Genomic DNA, 12732 nt, shown 5'->3' on the forward strand with positions numbered 1-12732 from the left:
AAGGGTTTTTTAAAAAATGTTTATTCCTTTTTCTACAAAAGGAGCTAAATATTTCCAAGATACAGATTATATGAGTATGTATTATAGGTTAGGCTATAAATTGTTGTTCTGTGCTAAGAAAAATATTAGGTATTCATATTATTTGAGAAAAAAGTTGCAAAGTCTGCTGGATTGGGAAAATAATAAATGCAGTGGACTTTTAGATGATTCAGTCTAGCTTAGAAGTCTGTAACAGAGGCTTAGACATAGCCTCTAGAGGTTTGCATGGTGTAGAGAGAATGATAATTCAAACACTCTGTATTTTGTTTGAACTAAGAGTATGCAGGTGTTCACAGATGGTGGAGCTGCTATGTGTGCCTCTAAGCAAGCTAGTTTTCCTCTCAGTTTTTTGTCCCTTATTTCCTGAACAAAACTGGACCTCCCTGCACTCAGTCTTTAGCTAGCATTGCATTTAGCAAAGCTTTCTTTTCATTTCTTCATCCTCTTCCTATGGAGTGGATAAATTTTGCCATTTAGGTTCTAAGTTCTTAATTAAATGAGAAATATTTAAATCTCTTTATTTTCAATTGTCTGTTTTTTCAGCCACCTATCCAACAACTTGGTTGTCTGCACTTTGGAAACTTCACTGTGACAATGATTGATTTAACTACAAGTTGCCCAATAACTCTAGTGTTCCCCAGAGTTAGCCAAAAATGTTTCCTAATTAATCTACAGAACAAATGCATGGCATGGTAATGCAAGTGACTTGCTTCTCAGAAGAATGAGTGAAATCATTTTCTCTGAAACCTTTGCTCCTTTCCTTGGATTCACTGATATTTTTGCCCTGATTGAAAGCAGCATTCTGGTCCAAACCTTAGCAGATAATCCAGATTGCTGCCAAACTCCTTTAGATAGGTGTTTAAAGCCAGCTTTGTTCCATTTAATTAACAAGTAAAAGTACCAGACCAGCTCATTCAGTATTAGGCAGCATTTCCCTCCTCAGAAAAGTAGGGAACCTGTCTGGATTACAAATGCTGAGCAGGACTACTGACAGATGAATATACTGTTTTATCCAGAAAGAAGATATGGCTCCTTGTTGCTGTGATGTATTTGTTGCAGGGAATTACTTTTTCAGAAGAACTCAGAAGAACTCAGAGAGCTGTGGATCCTGAAGCATTTATGAATATTGTAAGTTGCTCAATAGATGATACATGTCTCAGAGCAGAGGGGTTTCTAGGTGACAGGGTGGATAAGCTGCCTTTATTTAACCCATCATCTCTAATCACTTTATATACTACTCTTTTCTCTCTTCTCTTCTCTTCTCTTCTCTTCTCTTCTCTTCTCTTCTCTTCTCTTCTCTTCTCTTCTCTTCTCTTCTCTTCTCTTCTCTTCTCTTCTTTTCTCTTCTTTCTCTTCTCTTCCTCTTCTCAAGTTTGATAGAAATTAAAGCAGACACCTTTCCTTAGTACATCTGTAGAGTTGATTTAATTTTAAATATCAGTTACCAGTTTGCTATTGCTGGCACTATATCCCTCTCTGAAAGAATGACCCTTTGGAATGTCAGCATATTGTCAGCAAAGACGACTCAAAAAAACTAATCATAGAATCATAGAATAGTTAGGGTTGGAAAGGACCTCAAGATCATCTAGTTCCAACCCCCCTGCCATGGGCAGGGACACCTCACACTAAACCATCCCACATGGTGTATATTTTCTCATTTTTTGAATGACCAGCATAGCTCAGAAGCAGCCAGCGTTTCAGAAGAGCACATCTTGCCAAGCAAGCTTGTTTAGACCTTTAGTCACTTGTTAAAATCTTGGGGTTTCTGTGCCATGTGGCAAATTACATTGCATAATTCACTGAGTACAAGGTATAAAAACCAATCCTCTTTTGTAACAAAACAGGTTTAGTCTTACATGTCAAAAGTAGTACTTTATTTCAGAGCTTAATAGTGGCTATGCTAGGGATTTCCCTTGTGACTATGCAAGTGGCTGATCCTGTTTTTTCCATAATGTAGTCAGTTTTTCCGTGGTACTCACTGCATATGTGCATTCACAAAAGGGCAGTTGTGAAGCTCCCTGGATTTCTCTGAAGGTAGTTTAAATAAACTGGTTTCACTTGCATGACAGAAGATCTGGAACCTGCATATGAGCAGCTCTTCATCTCTGAGAGAAGATGAGAGGGAAGCTAATGGAATCATAAGCTATTTCTATGAGCTTGTTATGATTCTTGTAACACCAGAGTGCAAAGACTTGTGATGATTGTACAGCAGTAGTGTAATACAGGGTTTTTTTAACAGATTGTAACTGAACAGCTGAGTCCTAGATCTGATACAAAGAATAAAGGAAATTTGTTGTAGTATTAGGGTTACAGTACCCAATCTGATATTGTTTTATTCAGATGCTTAATATATGTAGACTAAATCCCCAGTTGTATCCGCTTTCTAACATTTCTTCATTGTGAATATCTTATGCATATAATATATAAAATAGACTTCTGCAAAAAAATACATTTAACTTCTCTTCTAGAATGAGCTCATTACTTACAAGGGGTACCCCAGTGAGGAGTATGAAGTGACAACAGAAGATGGTTATAATATTACCCTTAACCGGATCCCTTATGGTACACAGAATCAGGGAAACCCAGGTACAGTCTGTAAATATGAGACAAAACTAGCCTAGATAGTGCACGTTCTGAAAAGAGATGATACCTTATATTTATAAAATGTCCATCAAAGCTTGTATATGCAAGTGAAATTTTAGCAGAGGATTATGGCAAGACCAACCTGATTTATGTCAAGCATACCTATTTATAATAAAACTCCACTATATATGAAACATATACCCTCGTAATAAAAGTTGATAAGTAAAGATGTTTATTTTTAAAAATAGGGTAAAGGCTGTAATCTGCCCAATCAGCCTGTTTTGTGAAGCTGTTCCAGCTTCTGATTCTGCTTCAGTTTTGCTTATACCTGGTAAATATCAGGTAATGATTATATTTTGGGTAAAGGAAACCACTGCAAAAAATCCCACACCTTCATTCTTTATATCAGTGTTGAGAATCTCAAGCTAATGCAGCTGAGCTATACAGTGACCAGAGGGTGCCAAACTAGTTTTCACTGGTGTCAGGCAGATCTTTCCATAAATCCCTACAGAAGCTTAGAAGTTTTCTCTTTGCGGTTTTGTTTTTATAATTAGTCTTCTCCCTTTAAATTGGTGCAGGAACAAATACAGTACTGGCAGTAATATCCCTGACCTACCAGAAAAAGAAAATGAATTGTTTTGTTTCTATTTGCTTTTCAGCTTTAAAACCTGCTGTGTTTCTCCAACACGGATTACTCGGAGACGCTAGTAACTGGGTCACAAACCTGCCCAACAACAGCTTGGGCTTCCTACTAGCTGATGCTGGTTTTGACGTTTGGATGGGAAATAGCAGAGGGAATCGCTGGTCCAGAAAGCATCAGAATTATTCCATTGATCAAGACGAATTCTGGGCTTTCAGGTAGATGGAACCAATGAAGGGCATCTCCATTGCCCATATTTATTTAAGCTGGCTAAATCAGGGGTTTACATATGCTACCTTTTATAAAGCATTCTCTATGTTCACTTTTGCTGAGGTGCACTTATACACGTATGTGAACTTTAATAGTAATGGAGACTAATTACTGCTAGAAAAGGTTCTAGAAACATAACAGTAGAGCAACACAGAAGAACCTGCACAGGTCATCTCCAAGCCTTTCCCTAGTTCCAGAGGCAGTTTTGAAGGCTATTTAGAAGCACTAGTCTGTATATTACAATAATACAAAAATCACAAAAGGAGAAAATGTAAATAATTTTTGCACTTATTTTTATGGGCTTTTAAAAACAGACCTTTTATTTAATGCCAAATCGTATAAAATAAGTAAGTCCATGGAAGGAGCTCTGTAACTATATCACCACTTGTCCCTTTTGCATAGACACATACAATTCAGACTAACAGTTCTTGAAGTTATAGTCCTTCCTTTGATGTAAAGGGAGAAAATACCCCAGAAAATTTTGAGTAGTATCTTCCGTATCCAGTGCCAGAAAAATAGCAGAATGATTCACTTCACAGTTCATGCTGTTTCTGTGCTGACAAGCCTGTAATAAGAATGTGAATTCAGTTCAAAGTCTGATTTTTAATTTATGCATAACTCTTTCAATTTCCTGCCTGCAGTTTTGATGAGATGGCAAAGTTTGATCTTCCAGCAGCAATAAATTTCATTGTGGAGAAAACAGGACAGGAAAAGTTGTACTATATTGGCTATTCACAAGGTACTACCATTGGTAAGTAAAACGTGAATTGAGATACTGTGATTCTGAATGCACCTGGGGTTTTTATCAACTCTATGCAGGTGTGAAAAACATGGGATAAGCTGGTTTCAGCATATAGGAATTTTTAATTTATTATAAAGGTAGTAAAATGTAATGGGCCAAGTGCACTGCTGCTCTAAGTCTATTGCTTTAGTTATACTGGATATTTATTGCGGGCCATGCATTGTTTTATTCCAAGATGCAAGGGTGTGCCCAACAGCAGCTGGTCAGTTGACCAAAATAAACAAAACAGGAAGATGAAAATACAGAAAGAGAAGTTGGCCAGTTTGGACAGGACAAAGAAAAAAAAGACACACACACAAAAAAAAAAATATGAAATTGGATTGACCATAAGAAAAACAACTGCACCTCCCAGTAGTACATGAAATGTATGAATGTACATCAGAAGTGTGCATTTATGTTTAAATGGGTTTGAAAAAAAAGCTGCAAAGGCAAAATATAGACAGAAATATCTCTCTGAAGAGGGAAACAACACTACAATCTGGTAACACATGGAGGGAGAAGAGGGATTTAACACAAATCGAGGCTGAACTGTGGTCTCTGAACAACTAACAACAACAACAAACTACAAGGTTGCTTGTAGGTTTGAAATTGCAGAATGGTATTTATAAATAATAAAAATAGTCTGATGTAAAAATGATGATTTTCTTTAACTTGCTCTTTTTATTTCCTCAGCTTTCATTGCCTTTTCAACAATGCCAGAGCTGGCTCAAAAAATCAAACTCTATTTGGCGCTGGCACCTGTCGCTACTATTAAGTACGCTAGAAGCCCAGTGACAAAACTTCTCTACCTTCCAGAAACATTGCTCAGGGTACGTTATATCTTGGTTTCAACTGTTTAACCTTATACTTGTTTGTTTAGCTTTTAAAATGGATAAACAGAAAGTATAGGGCTTTACAAAGTCTAATCATCTGCATCTGGGTAGGTTTACCTCATGACTGAAGTCTTTGGAAGTTCAGACTGGACCTTAAGAGAAGCTTTTTATCTAGGGCAGTAGTGCAGTGTTGGGATAGATCTCCCAGAGAGGTACAGAGGTGCAGATCCTCAAAGGTTTCCAAGATTCCTGTAGACAAAGCCACAATCAATGTGCAAGCTTGGACCTAAACTATGAATTGGAGTTAACATTTAACACATCTCTTCATTAAAAGTGATGTAACCCAAATTAAGTAATGCCTGAGCAGGCTGATGCAATGGAAAAAAAAACCCCACCACCTAATTTCTCTCTTGTTTATGTGAACATCATCTGGCAAATAAAGAGAAAGCAAGTGAGAACCACTGAAAGTGCTAGAGAAGAGGAACAGGACACAAAGACCTTTTAAAAACAACAGCACAATATACAAGTGTACATTCTTAAATGAATGTTACCTTTGTATTTCACAGGGTTTGCTTGGCAAAAGAGAATTCCTTCCTCAGACTGAGTGTCTGAGAAAGCTAATAGTTCCTGTCTGCAGCAACCCTGCTTTTACCAGGCTTTGTAGAAGTGTCTTCTTCGGTCTGGGCGGCTGTAACCTGAGAAACATTGACGTGGTATGTATAACTCTTTTACAGCTCTACTGAGGGTTTAAGCTTCTGCTTGCAAAACTTACCTTCTATGGCATGAAGTGAATCCTGAATTTTTATTAGTCAGCATCACATTGCAGGGAACAGCCCCCACTACTGCACAGCAATATCTGCTGGTTGCCCCATCACTGGCAGGGAACCACTGCCTCACCCCTTAGAAGAGCACTTGACACCGTCCCTACAGTCAACAACTGCTCAAAGTCCCCCCAAAACTCTGCAGTCTGCCTTCTGCCAGACCTCACCTAGGGCACTGTCTCTTGGTTCACACTGTGACTACCGGTCTCATCAGAGATCTTCAGTATGCTGTCGCACCATGGGAAGAGAAAACCCCTACTTGCTTCATGCTTTCAGGAGCTCCAGAGAAAGGAGCACACCCCCTTGTCTTCCTCCTCCAAGCCTTGCACCACCAGGGATGTGCTCAGAGGCACAGGATGCCTGGGGGTACCTGACAGAGAGCTGGCAGCCACTGGGGACTAAGACATATTTGGACACCTCGTGCTATGTACAGCCGTAGGTCAGACCAGCTGGCATCAAACTTTTGCTCCAGCCTTTTCCAGAAATGCCCCCAAGCACCTTCACTGAGGAAAAGTGAAGCAACTTAGCAACTTGTTAAGAAACCCCTGCAGAACTAGGGTGTGTTTTATTTCAACTAGTCACGCAGTCCTCAGGCAGTTGTAGTTCCTTTTGCTGTTCTGCCCAACAGCGATCCTCTCTCACACAGGATCTGTTATAGACTTCGGACAAAAAAGAGCCCACCTAGTGTGAGATCTAAGTTGCTGACTTGCTATCCTGTCCTTTCTATCTGTAGATTCTTTTCAATTCTCAGCCATCCAAGGAAATGTTCTGGCTGGGGGTTGTTCTTTCAGTGCTCCTCCAAACCCGAGACATTGCCACGTCCAGAGTAACTCTGAGGGATTTGATGACCTTACCACTCCAATTTCTGTTGTTTCCATTGTTATACGGCTCTGCTGTGGCAGATATTTTGTTCTACATCTGAATAGAAGGGAAGAAGAGAATACTCACTGAATACTTTCTTTCAGAATCGAATCAATGTGTATATTGCACAAACCACTGCTGGAACTTCCGTACAGAACATAGTCCACTGGAGTCAGGTACTAAGAAACTTCTGGAAATCAAAATAGATATTCACTTCTGTCTAATGGTATAGAATGGGTATAAGCTGATATCCTGCCATGAATCCATTGCTAACTTCTTGTAAATACATGCAACTTGTGGTTTACAATTGAAATCTTAATTCAAACCGCTATTTTTCATTGATCCTTTGCCAGCAGGATAGAAGCACACTATGTGATACAGGTAGATTTGAAGCCAACAATGAAACATGGTATTTCTGTAAAAACATGTATGCTGGCAGCTGTGTATACAGGTGTATATATCTTTCTTCCTCCTGTGTATTCAGTACCTTTTATAAATGATATCCACAGTTCTGTACACTTTAACAAATTAGTAAGTTTCCAATGTGGAGTCAAGAAATGAGATAACATAGGCTGCTTTAAAATACCAGATTTTACTGGTAAAAGCCCTTGTATTTTCATCACTTGTTTCCAAAGCTCTCAATGTCTGAGCAGCAATAGTACTATAAATAGTATACTCTTTATTTAGTACGCTTGTTATATGTTTTACTTGCAAGGTACTGTGACAGTACATCCTCAGCAGCAGTGCTGAGGAAAGCTGCCTTTCAGGCTTTGGTTTCACACTTTCATGATTCATAAAGTCTGGGCTCAGTCACAGAAGCTGCTGCATGCAGGACAGGTTTCCCAGCAGCACTGCAGGCTCTGGAGCAAAGCAGGAAGCAGCTGCAAGAACAGTGAGCTTGCAAGTGTGTTAATGCACTTTTTAACACGGCACAAATAAGTTTGGATAACACCTGCACAGGCATTTACTCAAAATCAAACAATACTTTTGGCTGTGAATTTACATAAAATCTTAGATCTGATTAAGTTGCTTTTGTGACCATCCTAGGCCTGTAAAGAGAAAGGGTTGCAAATGCGTAATGGGGGGAGCTCTGCAAATTGACTCAGGTTTAATTCAACATCTAGCCACAGACTGGCAAGCACAAACATGCAGGACTAATACTCCTAAGCCTTCATTGTCGTTGCTGTTCTTACTGTTACAGGAGTTAACAGTTTACTTTCAATGTTAAGATCCCATTGATAGTGTCTCTCACAGTAAAAACAACCCACGCTGTAGGCAAAGCCAAGGAACATAAGCAAGAGTTAGAAATGGTGACTTCTGTATTCAAACCAGAGAGGGACGAGAAAACATAAGAAGGAGTCCCTCACAAAGCTGAGTGGTAGTAACATGACTGTCAGAAGAAGACACAGCAGCAGCAGTGAAGTACTGGAACAAATTGCCTGTGAAGGCATCCCTGGGTCTTTCTGGGCAGGAGCCATGATAGTTTTGATTGTAATAGAAACACGTGGCTCCTTTTCACTGATTGAGACTTTTAGTTAATTTAATGTTGGCTTTTTCAGAGCTCTTAGAACTTCTGCTGAGGCTTTAGACTGGAGTCAGAGGCTCAGCAGGGAAAGAACCCACAGACTTCTTAGATGATGGCTTTGTAACTACCCTTCTCTTGTTCTTCCTCCTAGGAAGCCCATTCAGGGAAGTTCCAAGCTTATGACTGGGGCAGTTCAAAGAAGAACATGGAAAAATACCAACAGGTATATTTTGGTGAAATAATATTATAACACTTGGACAACACAGAAGCACACAGGAAGAGAGGAAGGATGTGGTAGGAGACACATTTTCAGAATACATGTAGATGGAAGTATTACTGCTTTCCAGTTTGGAATTCAACAGAGAAAGCATGAAAGCACTAATGGCAACAACAAATTAAAAAAAAAAGTGGGGGCTGAGAGGGTGAGGGGAGACAGAAACACTTAAATTAAATGATCAATAAAAATAAAAAGAAATAAGGGCAGGAAAGATAGAAAAATGAATTTGAAAAAAGACAAGTACATCTATTTGATAAGACTAAAGAGGCATCTTGCCTACTAGCGTGATCAAAGCAGTTACCAATATATAAGTGCTCAGGAGAACAATATTAGGAAGAGGGCAACTGGAGAGCTAATAGCTACCCTGGATTCTGGAAGCCAGAGGCATAAGGAATTTGTCCTCAATTCAAGAGTCTAATTCTGTCCTTGACCCTCCTACACTTTAGGTCTCCACAGCAGCCTGTCATTATGAGTTACACGTTTTAATGATAGCTTGCATGAAATGCAACTTCCTTTGGTTTATCTTGAATTTGTTTGCCCCTGGAAGGTCTCTGGATACTGTCTAAGTTTTGTGTTACGAGGAGTAATAGGGCGATTCCTTCCTGGGCTCCTTTTTAATACCATTTGTGATTGTATAATGCTGTCACCTGAACCTGCTCTGGCCTCTATTTTCCAAACCCAGGAGTCCTGAGCTATTTGTCATTCCAGACTCCTTTTCATCCTTGTCACATATGTTTTCTAACTAGACCATGTAAGTCTTCTGGGGCTGACCAGTGCTTCAGAAGGACCAAATGAGGGTTTATAGAGGCATCCTGACATTTTCTGTCTTGTTGCAGTTTCCTGTCCTGTGAATTCCTAACTGAGAAAGCAAAGACCAACAGTAACACTGTCAACTCAGGAGGCATTTTTCCTTTGTCTGTGTTATCAGCTGGGCCATCCCTGCAAGCAGAGAGAAAAGGCAGGCAAGGGAACTTCTTCCTGTTTAGTTTAGGCATCTTTACTTTGAACACTGGCAAAAGGAAACCTCAAATGCACATCTAAAGTTTGATGTGCTTTCCTAGACATCCATTCCTGTACTGCTTCATGTTTTTCAGGCTACTCCTCCTCTCTACAATGTAGAAGAGATGACTGTACCCACAGCAGTATGGACTGGGGGACAAGACTTGCTTGCAGATCCCAAGGATGCGGCCATTTTACTGTCTCAAATTAAAAGGCTCATCTACCACAAAAGGATTCCTGGATGGGCACACCTGGATTTCATCTGGGGATTGGATGCACCTTTGCATGTGTACAATGAAGTTATTGATCTGATGCAGAAGAATCCTTAACCCACAACCAATAGCCATACCTGATTCATGCAAAGACACTTGCTTTCACTGGGTATATGCAAAACTTCGCATCTGATGGTTTCTGTTGGAGTCAGAGAAAGGGTTCCTCCTGATGCTAATTTCCCACTACATGTCAGTGCAATGCCTTTTGCATTCTGATTTTTGCCTTTTGCATTCTGATTTTTGCCTTTTGCATTCTGATTATGCACTTCATATATTCTGGCAACCTTGTGGATCAGTAATCACTTTTTAATTGGTAAATCCTCGCTCTGCAATAACTGTACTTTGCTAATAGAAGAAACTTTTTTTTTTTTGCAGCCTGCTTTCTTCTTTAAACCCTAACAGTAGTGAAAGCACTGACTTTCTCTGGATATGTGAACACCGGAGAGTTCAAGGCGTTTTCCACTCTTTCTATTATTTCTCAGTTTATGGGGCTTGCAGTTATTGCAAAGCAAGCCAAGACTAATTCTAGCAGTTATGGTATTGATTAATTTTATTATTAGAGGAGACAATGAACAGAAAGTAAAAACTGAGTTCACAGTAAAAACTCACTCCTGACAAGAAGATGGTTTGTCTTCATTTGAAACAGGGCTGCTTGTTTTTTTCATGAGAAACAGTGAGGGACACAGGGATGGTAGATGCAGCAGAAAACAGTAGTCGGTCTCATGGTTCAGGCATGCACTCGGAAGATAGGAAACTTGGGTTCAATATTTGCCCCTGCTTCCAACACAGAAAAATCTTGGCAAATTCAATCTTTGCTGACAACAGCTTCAGGATCCGTGTACATGAGCTCCCCAGGGTGGGAGAAAGGAGCTGGTTTCATCTTGGCAATGACAGCACTTCAATGGGACACTTTGGTTTAAAGTTACACTCTGAACCCAGCAGGAACCTCCCATATCTTGCCATTTCACACAGAAGCTACTGACTGCCAAAGAGCTGAGCTGTTCTAACCCTTATCATGGCTATGGGAAGCCTCTTTGGGTTTTAAATTGTAAAATGAAAAGTACCCAACCACAGCTAGAAAAAAATCCATTATCTCCATCCCATGTGTAATTAGAGCCCTTTGCCCATTAGTGGGAAGGGCTGCTTTGAAAACAGTGCTGAAGAAATTGTCATCCTATTTAATTTCCTGGGGAATTCTGGCTCTACCAATCTTGTTCAAATAGGTACTTACTGCACAAAGACTCTGCCTTGAAGGATATCCTCCATGGTGATTAGGTTACAGCATCATGGGTCACTGTCCTGCCACAATGAAATGCCATTAGGTTCACTATGAAAAGAAACACAGTGCATTTAGGGGTTTCCTTTCAGAGTGATGCCATCATTCTCCATTTGAATTGAATGTTAACATGGACTATTCTGGGATATTAACCAGGGCAGGTACAGCTGTTACACTAAAACAGTTTACTGGTAATACTCTATAACCAAAGGGTCAATGTCTCACTCTGTGATATGGTTCATTAGCTGAACAAATTAACCATGCCTGGTACTACTTCTGTTCCTTTCCCTTCCAAGACAAACAACAGGTCTGTTTCATTTCCTGAGCCCACTGTTGAAGCCTGTCCCATTGCTTTGTTCTCCATGAATGTAAGTAGAGTTTGAACCAAACAAAACAGCTCCCCTCCAGACAAGAACATTCCTTACATCCAATACAAATTCCTGAGGACAAATACCCTCCAGAAAGTTAGCCCTTCAACTAACTCATTGCCTGTAGGACTTGCGACCTACTTTATGAGTTTTCAACACTTAAAATGGGAAATAAAACAGCAATATACCTGAAAGAAGCCAGAGCAACCCCTAAATTCACCCAAGAAAGAGATTTCAGCCAGCTATTTTGCAACCTTGGAGACCGTAAGGGAGTCAGGGTGTTGAATTTTCTGGAAAATCAGTAAGAATCAGGTTAGGCAAGGAGCTTTGGAAAAATAATGGGGACTGCTGATCCCACCTGGGAACATGAGGAGGGACTAGACATCATGTTGCAGAAGCCCTTCAAGGTGATTAATTTATTGTTTGTCACTTAAAGACATCAAAGCAGCTGAGTTATGTTCCTTTTCACTGAGAAATTACCAAACTACCTTTTCACCATCACAAAAGATGTTGTCTACTTTGTATGTAATGCAGAAGTGTTACTGTGGCTTCACTGATATCCTGTTCTTATTTCACTCCTTTCCTTCCCCCACCACCCAATGGCATCATATTATTTGCAGTGCTGCTCCCAAGAACACATCTTTTCATCTGGTGTTCTCCTAAATGTTCATCAGTCCATAATGAAATACAAGATCTTCTGAAGACAATTACCAATTAATTGGCTAAAAAGGCTGCTCCTCACATAGGAGAATCCTACTTTGTAGCTGCCTAAGGACACAGAAAGTGTCCTTCTGCCTATGGTTATTAAGCCAATTTCAGTGAAGACTGAGCCCCCAGGCTGTCTATAAGTAATTCAGCAGTTAGTCAAAGATCTCCAGTGATACTATCTTTTCAGAGTTGATGAAAATGGCTTGGGAGAAGCAAGAACCCGTGTTTGCTCCCTCAGAGAGGAAAGTTGTATGATGTTTTCAAGTCTTCTTTAGCACCAGAGTGTCCTTACAGAAGCCACGTCAACTCTGAGCGACTAATGTAGAATAAGATGGGTTTCATGACTTGTGCTGCTCACTGAAAACCAACACAGTCTGTAATGTTAAAGTTAACATAAAGCAGATGAAAAGCAATAGCAGAGACAGTGCTCTTGAAAGTGTATGTTGAAAGAAGCTGGACACTTCCTCCTCTTCGTCCAG

General features: G+C 39.9%; 1 protein-coding gene across 1 annotated transcript; it reads left to right on the forward strand.

Moving 5' to 3' along the window:
* Nucleotides 1–642: 642 nt before the first annotated feature.
* LOC136010524 (lipase member M-like) lies at nt 643–10471 on the forward strand. Its single transcript, XM_065671860.1, has 9 exons — nt 643–1167; nt 2508–2625; nt 3282–3480; nt 4174–4283; nt 5007–5143; nt 5713–5859; nt 6933–7004; nt 8505–8576; nt 9725–10471. The coding sequence occupies exons 1-9, from the start codon at nt 1084–1086 to the stop codon at nt 9956–9958; spliced, it is 1173 nt and encodes a 390-aa protein (XP_065527932.1). The 5' UTR covers nt 643–1083; the 3' UTR covers nt 9959–10471.
* Nucleotides 10472–12732: the final 2261 nt, after the last annotated feature.

Source organism: Lathamus discolor, chromosome 3, assembly GCF_037157495.1.
Source record: "Lathamus discolor isolate bLatDis1 chromosome 3, bLatDis1.hap1, whole genome shotgun sequence".
NCBI lineage: Eukaryota > Metazoa > Chordata > Aves > Psittaciformes > Psittacidae > Lathamus > Lathamus discolor.

Bases quoted from the DNA above. Each gene is read 5' to 3' on its own strand.
- LOC136010524 (XM_065671860.1), top strand. From the start codon at position 1,084: ATGTATTTGTTGCAGGGAATTACTTTTTCAGAAGAACTCAGAAGAACT. The intron at 5,144-5,712 runs GTACGTTATATC...TGTATTTCACAG, and splicing joins TTCCAGAAACATTGCTCAGG to GGTTTGCTTGGCAAAAGAGA. The intron at 7,005-8,504 runs GTACTAAGAAAC...TCTTCCTCCTAG, and splicing joins ACATAGTCCACTGGAGTCAG to GAAGCCCATTCAGGGAAGTT.